The sequence below is a fragment of the Capsicum annuum genome, chromosome 10, assembly GCF_002878395.1.
Source record: "Capsicum annuum cultivar UCD-10X-F1 chromosome 10, UCD10Xv1.1, whole genome shotgun sequence".
NCBI classification, from domain to species: domain Eukaryota; kingdom Viridiplantae; phylum Streptophyta; class Magnoliopsida; order Solanales; family Solanaceae; genus Capsicum; species Capsicum annuum.
This window is the reverse complement of record NC_061120.1, coordinates 3,073,955-3,093,851: the sequence shown is the minus strand read 5'-3', so window position 1 is coordinate 3,093,851 and position 19,897 is coordinate 3,073,955. Positions and strand designations below refer to the sequence as shown.

General features: G+C 35.2%; 2 protein-coding genes across 3 annotated transcripts; both read left to right on the top strand.

The window, feature by feature from the left end:
• The first annotated feature begins 1,495 nt into the window (after positions 1-1,495).
• LOC107845624 (gamma-glutamyl hydrolase 2) lies at positions 1,496-11,240 on the top strand. The gene is made up of 10 exons (XM_016690053.2): positions 1,496-1,905; positions 4,918-5,004; positions 5,295-5,384; positions 6,224-6,318; positions 8,553-8,613; positions 9,435-9,524; positions 9,652-9,714; positions 10,145-10,233; positions 10,499-10,591; positions 10,691-11,240. The coding sequence occupies exons 1-10, from the start codon at positions 1,633-1,635 to the stop codon at positions 10,746-10,748; spliced, it is 999 nt and encodes a 332-aa protein (XP_016545539.1). The 5' UTR covers positions 1,496-1,632; the 3' UTR covers positions 10,749-11,240.
• A 1,732-nt stretch (positions 11,241-12,972) lies between these two features.
• LOC107845729 (nucleolin 1) lies at positions 12,973-18,992 on the top strand. 2 transcript variants are annotated; one of them, XM_016690201.2, is made up of 8 exons: positions 12,973-13,159; positions 14,754-14,809; positions 14,892-15,016; positions 16,072-16,231; positions 16,432-16,814; positions 16,944-17,474; positions 17,884-17,983; positions 18,689-18,992. In XM_016690201.2, exons 1-8 carry the CDS (start codon positions 13,091-13,093, stop codon positions 18,822-18,824), a joined length of 1,560 nt encoding a protein of 519 aa, XP_016545687.2. In that variant the 5' UTR covers positions 12,973-13,090; the 3' UTR covers positions 18,825-18,992. The 2 variants fall into 2 exon arrangements, with proteins under 2 accessions (XP_016545687.2, XP_016545688.2); XM_016690202.2 differs by having other exon boundaries at positions 12,974-13,159; positions 16,075-16,231.
• The last annotated feature ends 905 nt before the right edge of the window (positions 18,993-19,897 follow it).

Here is a 19,897-nt window from a genome sequence, read left to right as displayed (position 1 = left end):
TGACATGACTCGATTCTTTTTATTGCAGGGTGGCGATCCGTTGGATTTTAAATTTGGAAATTATGTTTCGCCTACTGTTCTTCTCGGATGCGAGAATAAAAAGTGAAAACATGTAAAGCTTATGAATGAAACATAAATGAGATGAAAAGAGCTGAGGAATAAAATGTTCTAGCAAACATATTAGGCATTGAATTAGATGTTTAAATTCAACAATAATTTCAATTTGTGGTGTTAATGTTTGTGATGCAATTCAAGTACAAAATTAGTTTATTGATTTATTGGTAATGAGTTATTAGATTAACGATTGAAGAATGGATTAAAATGTTATAGTTAATGATTTATTAGTGCGGAGCGGATTACTTAATTTTTGCCTCATAGTGAGACTTCTCAGCGCAAATTTAAGTTATTCGAGTGCACTTTGCCCTTATAGTGAGACTTCTTGACGAAAATTCAAATTAGTCAGGTGCACTTTATTCCATAGTAAAACATTCAGCACGTATTCAAATTTGTCGTGCTCCAATATAAATATCAGATACCAGACGTAACTTTCATATTCAATACTCAAAGACCAACAAGTACTTATTATTACACTGTAATGAGGAACTTTAATTTGTCCTCATATTACGACTTTTCGACGCGAATTAAATTTGTCGTGCTCCAATATAAATATTGAACACCATATGAATATTCAACGGTCAAAGTCCAACAAGTACTTAAATACACTATAACGAGGGACTTTGTCCTCCATAATAAGATTTTTCGGCGCGAATTAAATTTATCGTGCTCTAATATAAATACTGACACAAATCCAATTTAAATACGAGTGCAAATTGAGTGAATTTGTATTAGTCGAGTACCAATATAAATAATGATGCAAATTCAGGCGATTTGCATTAGTCGAGCTCCAATATAATTACTGATACGAATCTAATAAATTTGTATTAGTCGAACTCCAATATAAATACTATGCGAATTCAAATTAGTCGAGCTCCAATATGAATACTGACACGAATCCAATGAATTTGCATTAATCGAGCACCAATATAGATAATGATGCAAATCCGGTGAATGTGTTAGTCGAGCTCCAGTATAAATACTGGCACGAATCTAGTAAATCTGTATCAGTCGAACTTCAATAGAAATACTGGCGCGAATCTAAATTAGTCAAGCTTCAATATAAATACTAGCACGAATACAACGAATTTGTATTAGTCGAACTCCAATATAAATACCGGCACGAATTCACCGAATTTGTACTAGTCGAATTCCAATAGAAATACTGATGCGAATCTAAATTAGTCGAGCTTCAATATAAATATTAGCGCGAACTCAACTAATATGCATTAGTGGAGCTCCAATATAGATACCATCACAAATTCAAATTAATCGTGCTTTAATATAAATATTTGCGCGAATCCAATGAATTTTGTATTAATCGAGCTCCAATACAAATATTAACACGAATTCAATGAATTGCATTGCTCGAGCTCCAATATAAATACAAACACAAATCCAAATTAATCGAGTTTTAATATAAATATCCGACCCCAAATGTAACTCTCACATTCAACACTCAAAAGACCCCAACAAGTACTAAAAGTAGGAGAAAATAAAATCAAATCAATTATCCAAATGGAAACCAATTATTGTATCCCATTTTTCACAATATTAATCCAATTAATGTCTACTGTAAATTCCCAATTGAATTGTCCGGCGACTGATCCGGCAATTAATTACCGTCCGGTCATCGGAATTGTTAGTCATCCCGGCGATGGAGCTTCCGGCCGACTCAATAGCTCCAGTGATGTATCGTACATTGCTGCTTCGTATGTTAAATTTGCTGAAATGGGTGGTGCTAGGGTTATTCCAATTATATATACTGATCCTCCTGAAATTATCAATCAAGTAAATATTTTTACTTATTATTATGTTTATTTTCAGCTTTAATTACTGCTCCGTTTGTTGTAATTTATGTGATTGTGTTTGACTGAGTACGGAGTTCGAGGAAAAGAAAAAAAATTGAAACTTGTGTTATAAAAACAAAAGGAAAAATCATAGAAATTTCGACAGTTTGGAGCTTAATTACAGAAAATTTTGATATTTTGCATAATTACTGAAATATGGATTTTGAGTGTGTCGAGATACATAATTATCTCTCGATTGTAAAGGTACATAATTAGCTCTCGACATATTTCTTTCGATTTTGGGTCTGTTGAGATACGTAATTAGATTCTGATACATCTAACAAAGATACATAATTAGTTGAGTTTTTTGTAATTACTTTTAAATGGATAGTGCTAGAGTTATTCTGATTATATATACTGATCCTCCTGAAATTATTAATCAAGTAAATATTTTTACTTAGTATTATGTTTAGTTTCAGCTTTAATTACTATTCCGTTTGTTCTAATTTATGTGATTGTGTTTTACTGAGCACGGAGTTCGAAAAAAAGGAAAAACTTTTGAAACTTTGTGTTATAAAAACAAAACGGAAAAATAACATAAATTTCGATAGTTTGGAGCTTAATTGTAGAAAATTTTGATATTTTGCATAATTACTGAAATCTCGATTTTGAGTCTATCGAGATACATAATTAGCTCTTGATACATACAACGAAGATACATAATTAACTCCCAATACATATAATGAAGACACATTTTTTCCTTTGTAAAGATACATAATTATCTCCCGATACATAATTAGCTCCCGATACATCCAATGAAGATACATAATTAGCTCTTGATACATACAACGAAGATACATAATTAGCTCCCGATACATATAATGAAAATATATTTTTTCCTTTGTAAGGATACATAATTATCTCCCGATACATTTTTTTCTATTGTGGGTCTGTCTGCCGAGATACATAATTAGCTTCCGATATATCAACGAAGATACATAATTAGTTGAGATTTTTGTGATTACTTTGTAAGTGTAGGGATTTGTGTAAATATGGTAAGTTAAGTGTATATTTATGTCATTTTTCCTTTACAGGAAATAATACCATATCTTAACTTACCATTATTACCTAACTTCTCAATTCCTTTAAATAATTACAAAAATTTTGAATTTCAGTTTATATCGCGATACATTACTTAGGATCATGATACATTATGGGACCGGGAAGATACATCAAGGGAACACCTAAATAATGTATCGTGACCCTAAATAATGTATCTGGCCAGTTCAAAATACCGATCCTCCTGAAATTATAAATCAAGTAAATATTTTTACTTATTATGTTTACTTCCAACTTTAATTATTATTCCATTTGTTCAGTTTTACTTGTCACGTGTAGCTCTTCGAGATTCAGAATTTATGGACCTTAGATAGTTTTCGAACCTCTAAATTTTTAATTAAAAATAGCATAAACATACACCTTAACTTACCATATTTACACAAATCTTCACCCCAACAAAGTAATTACAAAAATTTCAACTAATTATGTATCTTCCTTGGATATATTGGGAGCTAATTATACATCTCGACGGACCCAAAATCGGAAAAAATGTATTGGAAACTAATTATGTATTTTTACAGATGAAAAAACTGTATCTTCGTCGGATGTATTATGTATCTCGACAGACCCAAAATCGGAAAAAATGTGCCGGGTGCTAATTATGTATCTTTACAAAGGAATAAATGTATTTTCGTTAGATGTATCGGGAGCTAATTATGTATCTCAACGGAACAAAAATCGAGATTTTCAGTAATTATGCAAAATGTCAAGGTTTTCTGTAATTAAGCTCCAAACTGTCTGGATTTATGTTGTTTGCCCTTAAATTTATCTGAATCAATGTTACTCCGAATATTAATTAAGGCACAATACATAAACATGCCTTTTAACTTGGCCTTAGATCACATCTATGACCTCCAACTTTGGGTGTGCATAAGTAGGCACTTAAACTTGTATAAAGTTAAACAAGTAGACACATATGTCCTATGTGGCGTCCTACTTGGCCAATTCTTTTCCACCTTGACGTCCTACATGTATTATGCCACATAGGACGTGTGTGTCTACTTGTTCAGCTTTATACGAGTTTAAGTGCCTACTTGAGCACACCCAAAGTTGAAGGTCATAGATGTAATTTGAGGCCAAGTTAAAGGACATGTTTATTTATTATGCCATTAGTTAAATTGACTCTAGGAAGCGAATCGTGACAAATGATAATGAACGGAGGGAGTATTTCCTTCATTCTAATTTATGTGATTGTGTTTGACTGGGAATGAGTTAAAGAATAAAATAAAGATTTTTGAAACTTGTGATCTAGTGTCTAGATTTATGTGATTGTGTTTGACTATGCTTGAAGTTTAAGAATAAAAGAAAGTCTTTTGAAAATTGTGGTTTATTGTCCCGAATTATATGATTGTGTTTGTATATGCATAAAGTTTTAAGAATAAACGAAAGATCTTTTGAAACTTGTGGTCTAATGTCCCAATTTATGTGACTGTGCATGAAGTTAGGCTGAAAGAAATACGTCTGAAATTTGTGGTCTAGTGTCCCGACTTATGTGATTGTGTTTGGCTGTGCATGAAGTTTAAGAATAAAAGAAAGACTTTTAAAACTTGTAGTCTAATATCCTACATTGGTTGAGAGGAAGTGGTTGTGGGGTCCTCATATGTTCTTGAACAATCCCTCTCATATGAGCTAACTTTTGCGGTTGAGGTAGACCCAAAGTTCATTTTTCACACTTATTTTAGCTTTAGTTGTAGCTCTCTCTTGTTTACCTCCCTATATTTCACAATTATTAATGTTTTGTTGTGTATATTTAAATGATGATTGTGTACGTATTAGCCTGAAGATATCTAAAGACCACTATGTTATCATAAAGACTTGACAAAGCATGCTATTATCTGTCATCTTTGCATTTGCAGTGTGGCATATCACATATGTTAATTCAATGCCTGTGCAGAAACTTAATCTAGTCAATGGAATTATCTTCACTGGAGGGCGTACCAAGAAGGGTCCCTACTTTGAAGTTGTTAAAGGAATATTCGAGGTAACTTTCTCCAGCTTGTACACTTGCCTCTAATCATGTCTCTGCTGCTGCATTTTCTCTTCACTTGAAGAATCCCTTGTATGCGGACTTTCATGATAACTGGCAAAAGCTTGACACAAACAACATTCGCTATTTTTTACTTTGAATAGGGTATCTACAAGCATTTATACTTTAATTCACATATATTTTCTGCTAGTTATCATTGTCTGAAGGGTTGTTTTTGTTTATTTCGAAGGTGTTTGTATCAACATTGTTGTACAATGATTGTAAGCTATTTCCTGATATTGCAGAAAGTTCTGGAGAAGAATGATGCGGGTGAGCATTTTCCTCTTCTTGCCATCTGCTTGGGTTTTGAACTAATAACAATGATCATCTCCAAGGTAATGAAGGCGTATGGGAAGATAGAGTTGGTACTTTGTAGTTTATCAGAAGGCACCTAAATTGAGAAGTCGGAACTATTTAACACTGCATAATTTGTGCTATAGACACTTTATGTGAAATTATCTGGACTAGTGAAGAAACTTTAACGAGGTATAGCATTTCTAAGGGAAGTCAAGAAAAGTTTATACATTTCGGATAAAGTTTAAGCTCCTAATACTTGTGCATTCTAATATATCCAAAAACTCAAAAATATGTTTATGAATAGGTTATAAAGATGCTTCTTGTTTGTCGTAAATATGCAAGTTTATTCGATTATTCTACAGTATAGTAATTCAGGTAAGACTCCATGGCAGTTTTGAGATAGAACATAGGAAATGCTGTTGTATCATATCTTGATGAGGAGTAAGATGTTATTGCAGATAAGATCAGTAATCGATATTGAATTATATATTCTGATCGATTGGACATTATATTTGTTTTTTCCTTTCTGGTTTAAATTTGTGTAGAGACTTGTAATTCATTTTTACCTATGCCCAATTTCACAATATATCTAATCAACTGTACTTGACTATAATTTCATGCCTTGTTGATATTAAATTTGTTAAATACTTCTGGAATAAATTTGCGAAGTACTTGACACATCAAAGCTACCGTGTTTCTCTCAAGCAACCCATGACCCAAACACGTGATGTGAGGGATCTATGCACACCTTTTTAAGTAGTGTAGGGGATCATTATTTCCCAATACCTGTGTGAACCAAACAACTCTGCTCAATGCTTCACTCATATTTCTTGTGTTCTCGTGAGTTGATTCTAACATGTTTTTTTGGATGTAATAGGACAATAACATTCTCGAGGAATTCAGTGCGTCACATCAAGCTTCTACAGTACAATTTGTAGAAAATATAAAATTAGAAGGAACAGTTTTTGGAAGGTATAAATTTCTTTTTCACGCCATTGCTTGTCGTCGACTATTCTTTCTTTTTCCATTCTCCTATTTCGCCCTCTTTCTTCCTTCTCTTATTTCCTCCTCCGTTTTCGTCCCACTTGGAAAATCCCAGATTACTCTTATTCAAGGGCTTTAATGCTAGATTTTAAAAGAAACTTCAAGTTCAAGTGCCTGATTGACAGAAAATATTAAATAGTGTGTGTGTGTGTTTCAGATTTAAAAATTTGGAAGGGTTTGTATAATCCCGTTTCTTTCCTCTGTGGTATCAATTATCACATAAAGGGAAGCGTGGATATTTGAAACAACCAAGATTAAGCCTTGACACTGCAATCTGATTTGTTAGAAGTGTCCATATTTTCTTGCTCCTGTGATTCTCAAACAATCGTTTTGATTATGTTAGAAAATATAAGAGAAAATATTATTGAATTGTTGTAACTACATTATTACATTGGGGCCCTATTTATATACATTACTTTCCAATTCTTTTGCTAATAGGATACTACATTACAATCCTTTTCAAGTAGGATTCTATATGCTATTCCTATTCCTACTCATATTCTAACACTCCCCCCTCAAGCTGGTGCATAGAAGACATATGTACCAAGCTTGTTATGAATGTAATTAACACGAGGATGGGTGAGGGACTTGGTGAAGATATTTGCAAGAAAATTGATAAGGACTGCTTTGGACGTCTGGGAGACCTCAATAGAACAAACTGAAAAAGTGATCCAAAAAGTAGTAAACATCGTCGGAAAATCGATGTGTCATTGAAAAATTGCCGAAAATTAGTATAAAATATATGGATCATCTCGAAATCAAGAGATGAGTAGATCTTGAACAAGATAGTCACTGAAGAACTAGCCGAAACATACTCACGTGCCGGATTATTAGATTTGATGGCTGAAAAGTGGTTACCATTTGAGAAAAATTATATAGGTAGGGTCGGAATGATGACAGGACCCTACTGAGAAGAGAATTATATGGATAGGTCGGAATGACGACATAATCCTACTACGAAATAGATTTTATATGAATAGAGTCAGAATGATGACACGGTCCTACGGAAAAATAGAAATTATATGGGTAGGATCGGAATGACGGCACGATCCTACTAAAAAAGAGAACTTATATTAGTGGGTCGGAATGAAAGAATGACCCTACTGAAAAAGAGAACTTATATGAGTAGGATCGGAATGATGGCACGACCCTGCTCAAGATCTGAGGAGTCACCGTAAAGACGCATGGAACTATGCAAATCAGATCTAAGGAGTCACCGGAAAGACGCACGGTGCTATGCAACTCAGATACGAGAAAGTACTCCAAAAAGATGCACGGTACTACGCAAATTAAATATGAGTAGTCCGGAGAGATGCACGGTGCTACACAAATCCGATATGAGAAAGTAGTCACCAGAAAGATGCATGGTGCTACAGAAATTAGATATGAGAAAGTAGGGGAAAGAAGTGTAGTGACCTAACTTTTACTAGCATGATCATTGGCCGGACGGGCGGGATATATGAGTTATAGTCACCCGCCGGCAGTGGAAGCTCTTTGATTCTCTAACAAGATTGTAGAGGCTCTGATACCATGTTAGAAAATATAAGAGAAAATATTATTGAATTGTTGTAATTACATTATTACATTGAGGCCTATTTATAGACATTACATTCCAATCCTTTTGCTAATAGGATACAACATTACAATCCTTTTCCAAGTAGGATTTTAGATGCTATTTCTATTCCTACTCATATTCTAACAGATTATAAGACTGATCCTAAAAGATTAAAAAGGTACTGGTGGTATTATACTATTATGAGCTATGTTACGTCAAGCACCAGTTTTGAACTGGTGGGACATGCATGTGAACACAGTGTGATATGGAAAAAAATAATAGAGATTAGCAAGAAATTGTATGTAATAATACCGGATACTTACACCCACCCTTACTCCATCATGGGATACATATCCATAACCAAGTTCATGTAGCATAGGTTATGCGTGTAGTAGGAAGGCATTATCTCTTATTTTCTGCCTGCATTCTGATTGAACGGTCACAACCCACATTTGCGAAAACAAATAAACCATTGCATATAGTAACTCACATAAATTGAACATTTATATTATTTGACAACTATGTCAATAGTTTTATAGTGTGTGAAGGGGTCTATGATAATCCTAATTTTGACAATGGACAATTGGCTATCAACTCTTTCCTGCAGGTTCCCCCCTGCGCTGCTAGAGAAGATGACTACACATTGTCTTGTGATGCAAAATCATCGGGTGCGTTCACATGATAAGATTTTCTTTTCGTTTCATCACACTTCCGTTTTTGTAGATTATTTGTGGTAAGTACAAGATTTAACTTTCTTCTTTTTCTCTTTTCTCGATGGAGATTGTCATGACTTCACAATGACACTCCTTGTACTTTCTGAGATCATGATTGCTCCTGAATGGTGGTACTCTATATTAAAAGTACTCCAGCTACTTTGCGCCATTTTGTGTCCAATGAGACTTGTCTCAGGTCAGAAACTGTTAGAAATGCGAGGTTTCTTTGGTTTCACTACTAATAATTGGGCATCTGTGTTGTTACTTACCTGCCTTGGGGTTACATCCATATCTGTTTAATTAACTGCAGAATTTATTCAAGCTGCCGGATGCAGTTTCTTAGGACAACATTATTCATATTCCTAATGAGTATTTGTCATCATTAGTAACCTTGCTTGAAGATGAACCAGAGTTTGTTGCTATTATGTCAGACAAATACTTTATCCTGATTTGTTGGTAGTGTATGCTCATTAGACCACAAAATTACCCTTATAGTTATTATGAACCTTTTTAATAGGTTAAGATCATATGGTTATAGATCAAATCATTCTTCCAATGATTAGTGATCACAGCATAAAAAGATTATGTAATTAGTGCAATGATGGGGAGAGAATAGTTTCAAGCGATTTCATGCTAATCTTAGAATGAATTACACGCATGCTAGTTATTACCATTTGGTTTTCACTTTTTATCTGTATTATCCTAGCCCCTAGGACCTTACTTGGCACTTTGAGAATGCTGTGATGAGGCTGAGTAATTGTTTTCTCATGCTACAGTTTGGTATATCACCAGAAGGGCTTCAAGCAAATAAAGATCTGTGTAGATTTTTCAGGATATTGACGACGAGTGTTGATAAGGAAACCAAGGTACTGGACGTATTTTATCCCTTCACATCGTCTGAAATATCTGTGAGGATCTCAATCAAATTGTACAGAGTCTAGTTTAGGCAAGTTGAAACTTCTTGTTTCTGATTTGTTTAAAAAATTGGTTCAGGTCTATGTCTCCAGTATGCAAGCACAACGCTATCCCGTAACTGCACTCCAGTGGCACCCGGAGGTACTGTCTTGGATACTGTTTTTCGGTCTTTATTTTTATCTGAGACAAACAGGATTAAGTTGTTGTTTAAATTATAGAAGTTGTTAGGTCTGATAACACGCCAGGTAGCACATCTTATATACAGTAGTTGCTTGCTTAATTTTTTTTGTGTGGATTTGTTGCTTTTCCGTATTATTCGAATATCCGGTCACAGTTATTGCGGCTGCCTCTGAAATGGTATTATCAACAATACTATGTATTATGTTCTCCCAATGTCTAATTGGGGATGAACCGTAAGAATGATTAAGTGATTTGGAATAGTGATACAAATTTTTAAATCCTGCATAGCTATTTCCTTGATGGGAACGACTGACCTTAATGTGATAATTCAAACTCTTTAACGTCTTTGAAGTTTGAAATTTAACTGCGTGAGTTCTTCATGTCATTGCAGAAAGCTGTTTTCGAATGGGGCTCATCACAGATTCCACATACCGAGGATGCAATCCAAGTAACTCAAAATGTTGCCAACTATTTTGTCAGGTATTAGCCTTTCCTTCTCAGCTTTCTTGTCCCCGTAGGAGTGTGGGACTTGGGATTAGTTCAGACTCAGCACACAATAGGAAGGCAGGAAAATGCTTTCCGATTTCAAATATTTGATGTCCCATTCACATTTACCCAGAATTATTAGCTCATTTCTCAGTTCTTTCCCGCTCTGTCTACCGTAGGAAGTGAGCCAAAGCCATCCCGGAACCTGTCGATTTCTGAATAAACCATTTGTTTGTTTATTTTTCTTTGTAATTTGCAGTGAAGCTAGAAAATCTCCGAATAAGCCAGCGACTAACAAATTGCTCGACAACCTCATCTATAATTACAGTCCCTCTTACGCTGGGAAGGTTCGGTAAGTCCACTACACTCTCTTTAGGCTCTTACTAGTTTGCGAATCTTGAGAATTAACAGGATGAAATTCAAGATTCTTGTGCCCGCCCGTGTAATGTAGGGGGAGTTTTGAGGAGGTCTACCTCTTCACTCCGCGTCCCACCTTGAGCTCTCTATAGATGCAAATGAACTGCAAAAACATCGACTAATTGCATGCATCAAAGATCATATATGGAAAGAGATGTTGTTCATGGTTTGCGCTCGTCTTCAATCTCCAGTTATCCAGCGATCCCCCCGGAAAATGGCTAGCTTTAGACTACTTGTATGATGATTGTTTGTATGATTTGAATTGGGCATAAGTCTGTTAGCCATGTTTGTGGAGTCTTTTGTGTCCAAATCATTATGGACTCACTGAAACCCACAAGTATTTGTAGTAGTACATTAAAGCTCGTCTCGTCTCGTCTGGTGGGACGTGTCTATCGGAAACAACCTCTCTACTTCTTCAGAGGTAGTGGTACGGACTACGTACACTTTACCCTTTCCCGACCCCACTAAGTATGAATATACTGGATATGTTGTCGTCGTCTTGTTTTGATGGGATGTAATTGCCATGTCTATTTGTGAATGAATCTTTTGTACCAGAATGAAAGACGAATCATAGTACTTTAATATATAGTTTCCCACAAATTAATATTCCCTCCGTTTCATAATAAATGAATTGTTGGATTTTGGCACACAGATTAAGGAAAAAAACATTAAAGACATAAATTTAATACAACTTTCTATTTTTACGCCCCACCCCAAAAAAAAGTTGACCTTGTAATACCTTTTCAAAAGTTAATTGGTTGTTAAATCATAAGGGTAAATTTGAAAAAAAATTTAATGATTCATTTATTTTGAAACACCAATAAATACTTCAACAATTCACTTATTCCGAAACGGAGGAAGTAGTCTGCTTTAGTTCAATCTTTCAAAATCGGCTTATTTTGAAAGTGCTTTATATTATTTGGAGTTTTTTAGTAAGAGTACTTTCGGAGAGTAGCAATTGATGTTTGACACCAACATGGGTTGTTACCCCCGAATGGGACCCTACCCAGCACGAATTCAGATTAGTCGGGCTCTAATGTGGGTATCGGACATCGGATGAAAACTAAAAATAAAAAATAAAAAAAAATTAAAAATAAATTCATTCTGGAAACGGAAAAGGATCGAATATACCGTTGAACTTTTGAAAATGTTATTCAAATATCCTTTATTATACTTTTAGGCTTTCAATGCCTTTGTCGTTATACATTGGTGCTATATATACTTTCTCGTTTTATTTTAATTGATCCTTTTTTTAAAAATATTTATTTCAGTTTAGTTGTTTCTTTTGATGAAATTAAGAGAATTTTATCATGTTTTTCCAATATCACCTTTAACATTAAATGATTAAACAAAGTGTATTTACTCAAATTTATATTTTCAAAGCATAATTAATAAGACTAATTTGATAAAATAAATTCCTAATTAATATTTTCTTAATGGGTGTGTCAAGTTAATAGGGGTCAATTAATACGAAATGGAGGGAGTATATATTTTCGAACTTTCAAAAATGATATTCCCTCCATCCCAAATTATCCGTCTCAAATTGATTAAGAAAAATAATTAATAACATAGCTAGTTTATCATAGTACCCCTATTAAATGAGGTTTATGTTTTAATTTAAAGAAAAAATAATTAATGCAAAGGGTAAAATATGAAAAAAAAAAATTGTCCCTTCTTGATTAATGAAAAAAGATAAGTAAAATAGAAAATTTAGGACGAATAATTTGGAACGTAGGAAGTATGTAAATATCCATTCATTATATTTTTAGTTTGTCAATACCTTTACTGTCATACTTTGGGTCATATTAAATTGCCTGAAGAGACAGGTAACATTATCACTGTGTGTATACCTGATTTTATCTTTACACAAAAATTAAATTTTTTATTTTGTTTGAAGAAATCATGTGGTTAAATTTTATCCAAATCTAATATAGGTAAAATAATATGATGTGGGTGAGATTTTAAATTTCACATAAAATAAAAGAAAATGAAGTATATGCACTATGATAATGCGACGTGTCTTTCCAGGTAAATTTAATATGACCCAAAATACTACGGTAAATACATTAACAAGCTACGTATAATGAAGGGAGATTGGGGGTATATATGATCCAAAAGTATGATGATAACGCTATTAATAAAAAGTGTAACGTAGGCATTTGCATATTATTTATGAAAGTTCGAGGGTGTATTTGACCCGGTTTTGGAAATTCTCTAGTGAGAGTCTTATCTCCAAGCACGTGAACTGCACGTGACTTCCCCAGGGCCCACTAGTCCTCAGAAAAAGACAGTATATAAAGCCCCAATTCCTTTACAATGGCGGGAAATCCATCGCCCTTTTATTGGAGGGAAGAGAATTTTTGGAATTCACTTTCTTCTTTGTGAGATTTGACCCGACCCGACCCGACCCGATCCGTTTTCGGACAACCCGATAATGGCGGATATCGAAACCCTAGGCATCGTTGATGAAATTCAAGCTCTTGTATCTGATAAACTTCAAGTGGTACATCTCTTTCCCTTTATTTTTTTCGGTTCTATTTTTGACTGTTAAAAACTGTAATTACAGTAATTGAGAATAAAATTTCAATTTTTTTTCGTTGTAATTTCCATAATAATTAACCCATTAAAAGTAATTTTCATTGATTTACAAATGTCAATTTTTTTTAGCTGAAGAAAGTTTTCCTTTTGACTGTTTATGACTATATTTACGGTAATTTAAGGTAAAGTTTCGGTTTTTGTAGTTCTAATTGTGTAGTTCACCTGAGGTAGTGGTATGGTTTGCGTACACTCTACCCTTCCCAGATTCCTCTATGTGGGAATACACTGGGTATGTTGTTGTTGTTTTTGAGGTAAGAGTAAGGTCTACGTATACTTGTGTGACTACACCGGTTATGTTGTGATATTTGATTCTCCATAAGGTAGATATAAGGTTTACGTACATTCGAGGTGATTTCTAATTGCCATAATTATTGACCCATTGAAGGTGATCAGAAAGATGCTATTTGTCATTGATTTACAAAGCTCTTTTTTTTTTTTTCTTTAGTTCAGAATTCTTTTGCTTGTTTTGGTTTCTTCACTCCTATTATTTTCTTGAGTTGAGTGTATATCAGAAATAGCCTTTCTACTTCACTAGGTTGGGGTAAGGTTTGCACCAACTCTATCTCCAAACCCCACTGGTGGACAGTGGTGGATCTAGTATTTTCATTTAGGGGGTTCAAAAATAAAAGTGAAGTGCCTAGGATTTGAATTTTGAACCCCTTAACCACTGAGTCCACCTCTTATCTTGTGTTCAGGGGGTTCAATATATCTGTATATATATGTATCTTGTGTTCATGGGGTTCAATATATCTGTATATATATGTATCTTGTGTTCAGGGGGTTCAATATATCAGTTATATACCTAACTAGCTTCAGAAAAATAATCTTTCAAACCACTTCTCCCATCTCTGCATCTTTACCTTCATCTTCGCAGCTGCATTGTCTAGGATTGAGTGGGGGTAGATGTCACTCTTGATACGTGAATTGCAGATCCTTTTATAATATGTTAAGTACGTCTTTGTTCTTTTCCTTCGGTGAAGCAGAAATACATCTCACATATGCAGAAGTCATTCTATATAGAAGTTCTTTCGGTTAGTCTTCAAAGTAAACTTTGCATGCCTAGTAATATGAATAAAAAATCTAATTCACCAAAGACTTGGTTTTGATTCTTTATCCCACTTTTTACCTAAGTTGCTCGGACTCTTCAAAAATGTCTATGGGTGCGCGTCGGATCCTCCGAAATAGTGTATTTTTGAAGGATCCGACACGGGTGCGGCAACATTTTTGGAGAGTCTGAGCAACTTAGCTTTTTACTAAATTGTAACTAATAATTTCTGTACAAGTACCCTTGTGGCACACCATCCACAAGCACTCATAAACATCCATGTATCAAATTCTGCCATTTCTCACAAAAGCCCATTTGATCCCTGCTATAATACAAGTTACCCAGCCCCAAGTCCTAGGACTTGTCTTTCTTTTTGTTTTGTGTGTGTGTGGTGGAGGTGGGGGTGAAGGAACAAGAAATAATCATCATAGCTTCTATCTTTATTGGATTGCAGGTTTCGTACAAGTGGCTGAGTCGAAATTTTTTGGTGTCATCAAATTCTGCAAAGAGGTGAGAGCTGCTAATGATTTTTTTGTCATGTATATTTTGGTTTACTCACCTGGTAATGCTAAGGCTAGTTGATTTGCAACAGGTTGCTTCAGGAATTTGTTGAAAAGCATGGAAATGGTCTTGAAGTGGTCTACAGCTTGGCTGGCTGGTTGAAAGATAGCCATTCAACCTACCATATTAGACTTGTCTCTTCTGCTAACCTCGCAGGTTGGATATCCTTTTAAATGTCACTTTGTTACGAAATAATTTATTTGACCGGACGTAAGCTCTACGGTACATTACATTATCACTGTCGTATCTTCTGTATCCTTAATATCATATTTGCATTGGAGCGGGCTGAGCTTGTTGCCCCCTTTTCCAATCTTTTATTATTATTGTCATTCGTTTATCAGCTTAGCACCTTTGTTGGAACCATGTGAAGGGTGTTCCTGATGTATCAACTTCAAAACTTTCTCAAGCCAGTATTGGGTGCTGAGAGCTGAAAAAAATTCCAGTTAGTTTCTTCATTGTTTTGCCATATGTCGAAAGACTGATATGTCTCTTCTTGGTGCCACTTGTCACTTTATACTAAAAATCTTTGTTAGTTATTTGAGTGGAAAAGGTTTCTCCATAGAGAAACATATCTCTTGTAACATTACATACACGGCTAAGATTTCACTTTTTTTTATAACCGATTAACCAGGTTCCTTACCTTGATTAGTTACAGTGAGAGCATGTATGGAATTCAGAAGCTTAGTACTGGTTCAGCTCATGCTAATACACTATCTGCATTCTGATACATCTACAGCCCTAAAAGTGATACAAGCTTTAACTTCAGGTTTTGTTGGTGTCGTTGGAGATTCTGTTCAGGTCTAGCAACTAGTTTGAATCTATTGGTCCTGCAAAAAAGTAATAAACAGATGAAACATTTGAGACTATCACTTGATCAATGCCCTTTATCCAACTCCTTATTTCCAATTCATGACATCAAAAGCCGGTTGAATATATCAATTCTGATGATGAATGCATGAATATGATTCTTTGTTACATAAATTTGTTTGAAGATTTCTTATCATCTGCTTTTGACAAGTTGATGTTTGGCTGAATAACTAGACTGTTATAATTGTCATTTTACCTTTGCTTTAAGATTTTTATGAGTGTCATTTTAATGGAGATATGCCAGAAGTGAAGTTTTATGTAAACTTTTTCTTCATGCACGTTACTTCTATGGCAAGTTGTTGCAACTATAGATATCAAAGTTCAAGCGGCTAATTTCTATGCAGAAGCCAAGAAAGAATTTTCGGACAATTGCTCAGTCCAGGTCTATAGCGTGCAATCTTGCATCCCAAAGGATCCAGTGGCTCTGTGGAATGCTGAATTTGTCCAGGCCGAAGAGCTATTGAGGCAGCCACCCTCTGTTGATAATTGTTTACTGGATAATAGGTATAGCACTTATATTTTAGAGTCTTCAAATCCAAGACACTATCTCTGCTCTGGGTCGAACATCTTTTTCCCCACACCTGATGTGCAAATCATTAAGAACTTTAAGAATTCATTATTCAAAAGTGGTTAGATAATCCATGTTATGAAATGCATGTGCTGGGTGGTATTGGTTCCCTTTCTAATGCGTACCGGTATTGTAGGTTTTGTGGAATTTCAAATCCTTTCATCAAGCGCAACGGTGGAGGAACAATTCCAAGCACTACCACTGTTCCTCAGGTGAAAAGTGAAGCATTAGGGCTTCGTAATAGTAACTCTACTGTTCAAGTGAAAGCTGAGCAGAAAAAGGTTCATCTACCAAGTCCTAGTGCCGGTGTGCCATCTTCACATGTGGTTGATGCCAAAAGTAAGCTGGTTGCAGATAAACACAAAGTTTCTGAACTTCTGCCTGCTAAGAAGGCAGTTCAGTCTGACAAAAGTTCAAAAAATGGTGGGGCATTGGCTAATATGTGGGGCCGTGTACCTACAAAGCCAAAAGTCGATAATGTTTCAACTGCTACCAGCGATGCCACACCAAATCCTGTTGGTTTGTACCTTTCTCTTTTTAGTCTCATAACTGAAATTGTAGCATGTTTTGTTTCTTTGGTCTTGGATTATGCATTGTACTTGTCCTTGACTGACCACTTCTTTTTCTTTGGAACTAATGTTCACTTAGGTGATGCGGCTCAAATATGTACTCCGGAAGGAGAAGATAGAATCAGTGATGATGATGATCAACAAGTCAACATCAGGAGGACATCAAATGGTGAAGGGAATAGAAAAAGGAGGGTGATTTTCGATTTTTCTGATGAAGAAGATGAATTCAAGGATGCTGTCAACCTAGCCTCACCTGATCCTCCAAAGCAGAAATCTATTTTAGGATCAAAACAAACTCCTAGTGCTCCAGAACTGGAAAAACGGGAAGTCAAGAAAGTAAAGGAGGCTGGCAGCAAGAGTCACGGGCAAGAAACATCCTCAAAAAACAGCCATGAGCAGGAAACATCCTCAAAAAAGAGTCATGAGCAAGAAAGAAAACCTTCACCTACCAGCAAACCCAAGTCTTCTAAGGTGCACTCGCCAGAGATCATCTCAGAACATGTGAGTCTTAAGAATGCCACTGCAAAGGATAAAGTCATCAATGCTGCTCCAATTTCCCCTAAAAGGAGAAAAATAGTGAAGACACGAATTGATGAACGTGGAAGAGAAGGTATGACTTGTGATGAAATATAATTGTCTAAATCGAGTATAACAATTCACATGGGTTAGTCTCATACGATGGAGGGAACAAAGTTAAAAATGAGTCGACTTTTCCTCACTGTGCATGGGTTATCCTATGATCTATGATATAAAGAAAAATTAAAGGCATCTAACAATGTATTTCTGTGCTTCTTCCAGAAAACCTTATGTATAGTCATTAACCCTCTGATTGCTGCTTTTCTGGCCCTTTAGTCTTAAGAAAGCTCCTAATGAATAAAAGTATTCTCTTATTTTATTATATGCATTCATTCCCTTTCACATAGATATGATGAGCTCTCTACTCAAGAGTCAAGAGTAGCCAGATTTGCTGGCTACATAATTTCCTTCCCTGCATTAATTCATTTGCTTATAATCTCCAGTGACCGAGGTTGTCTGGGAAGGTGAAGAAACAGAAACAAAGGCAGATGATAGTACAACGAAGAAAGCCGACAACAATGCAGTTAATATTACTGGTGACAGGTGAATAGATGCATTTTGCAGTCTTTTTATTGATGCCATGATCTTTCACATGTTTTTTCTTATTTTGGACATTCCAAGTCCTAATATATCGAAAGAAAGGTCAAATACATAGACTACCCCCTAAATAAAAAGATCTGGCGAGTTTAAGGGCCCTGTATGTATTTGGCCCTAAAGAGAAATGACATTAGCGGCATCTAATTAAAGGTATGTGCTTGTTAGACAGGCTTGTAGAGCATTGAGGCTACTTAGTCAAACTTACAAAAGTTTCTTATATTTTTCAGCTAGGATAATATTGAGATATGGTTATTGTCACCTTTTATTTACAAATGGTGAACTAGTGGATGATATTACTGTTGTGGCCTTGGAATCAGCCAAGCTATGTGTGTAATGGGTCTGCGGAGAATTTCAGATATTCTCGATTAACTTGACCAAAGGTTTGATCAGAGGCCGATTTAGGATTTGAACCTAGTGGATTCAGCTTTTGTGTTTAATCTATGTTCCATGTAGAAAATATTAGATTCAGACGTTCAGTTGAACCCATAGAAAATAGATTCCATCAGCCTCTAGGTATTACAATAGATTCTCTCTATTTGTTAATGTGCAACTCATCATCCTTTCTCGACTTCCTTTCTGGTTGTTACCATCTCTAAACATTACTTCGTAAACGGTTGTACTGTGTATTACCTGACTTGTGCTTTATTTCAGACCACCTATCGCTAAGAAGTCTCCTGCGCTGGGAAGTACCGCACCCACAAATCAAGCTGGTAAAGCAGGAAACAAGAAAGCAGGGACTAAGGATCCTAAGCAAGGAAATATCCTTTCATTTTTTAAGAAGGCTTAGCGACGTAATAAGAGTGATTCGCGTATGCATGGGTTTGTTTCGAGTACAGTTTTGATCACTTTCTTGTACGCGTAGTAGTCTGTTTCCGCTTGACTTGTGAGTTGTGACACTCTTATTGTTTGTAGTAAAGTTGCAATTTTTCCTTAATGCTCACACTTACAGGGATTGGTAAGTGGTGTCTCTCTTCTTTCCTTAGCATACATTGTCTGAAAGGTAAATCATTCTAAACCGTGCATGAGACTTTCATCTCACGCGGCTCCTAAGTGATAAAAGAAAGAAGAACCATTTTTCTTTCTTTATTGATTACCTTCTTTTGTCCTGAGCCGGGGGTCTATCGGAAACAACCTCTCTACTTCTGAGGTAGTGGTATAGATTGCGTACATTCTACCCTCCCCAGACCCGCTATGTGGGAATATACTGGGTATGTTTTGTTGTTGTATTGATTACCTCCCTCGGGTTATGTATAAGGCCGAATCCATTTGATTTCTAGAAAGGATTACTAATCCTTCATGCAGAGTTGATATACTCAATTATAGTAATCTCATCATAAACTTGCTGTTATTTGAAGTTTAAATTATAGATTACTCCACTATAATCAGGTTGGAGTTCTAATTCTGCTTACGGTTTTGGTAGGATCCAATAGTTTTAAGTTTTTTTTAGTTTTATCAAAACTCTATAATTTTATTGTAGTAATTTTATATCCTTTCCAAGACAAAACAATTACATTTCCACCTTTCATATTTTTCCACATGAAAATACTTAAAAACACATATTTTTAAAATGAATAAATAAAAGTATTTCAATTACGTTGAGATAAAAAAAGATTATTAGGTTCTAACACTTCTATCCAAATGCATTAGTACTTAACATTGTTTTTCAAAGTTTGATACCACTACAATAACGTATCCAGTATCTAAGCGAAATTAGAGAAGGTTAGCGTATACATGACCTTATGCCTACGTTATGAAGGTATAGAGATGTTTTCGATTAACCTTGACCCAAGTAAAATATATCAAGACTAGTTAGATCTTACCCCTGCCTTCATAAGGTAGAGAGATGTTTTCGATTAATCT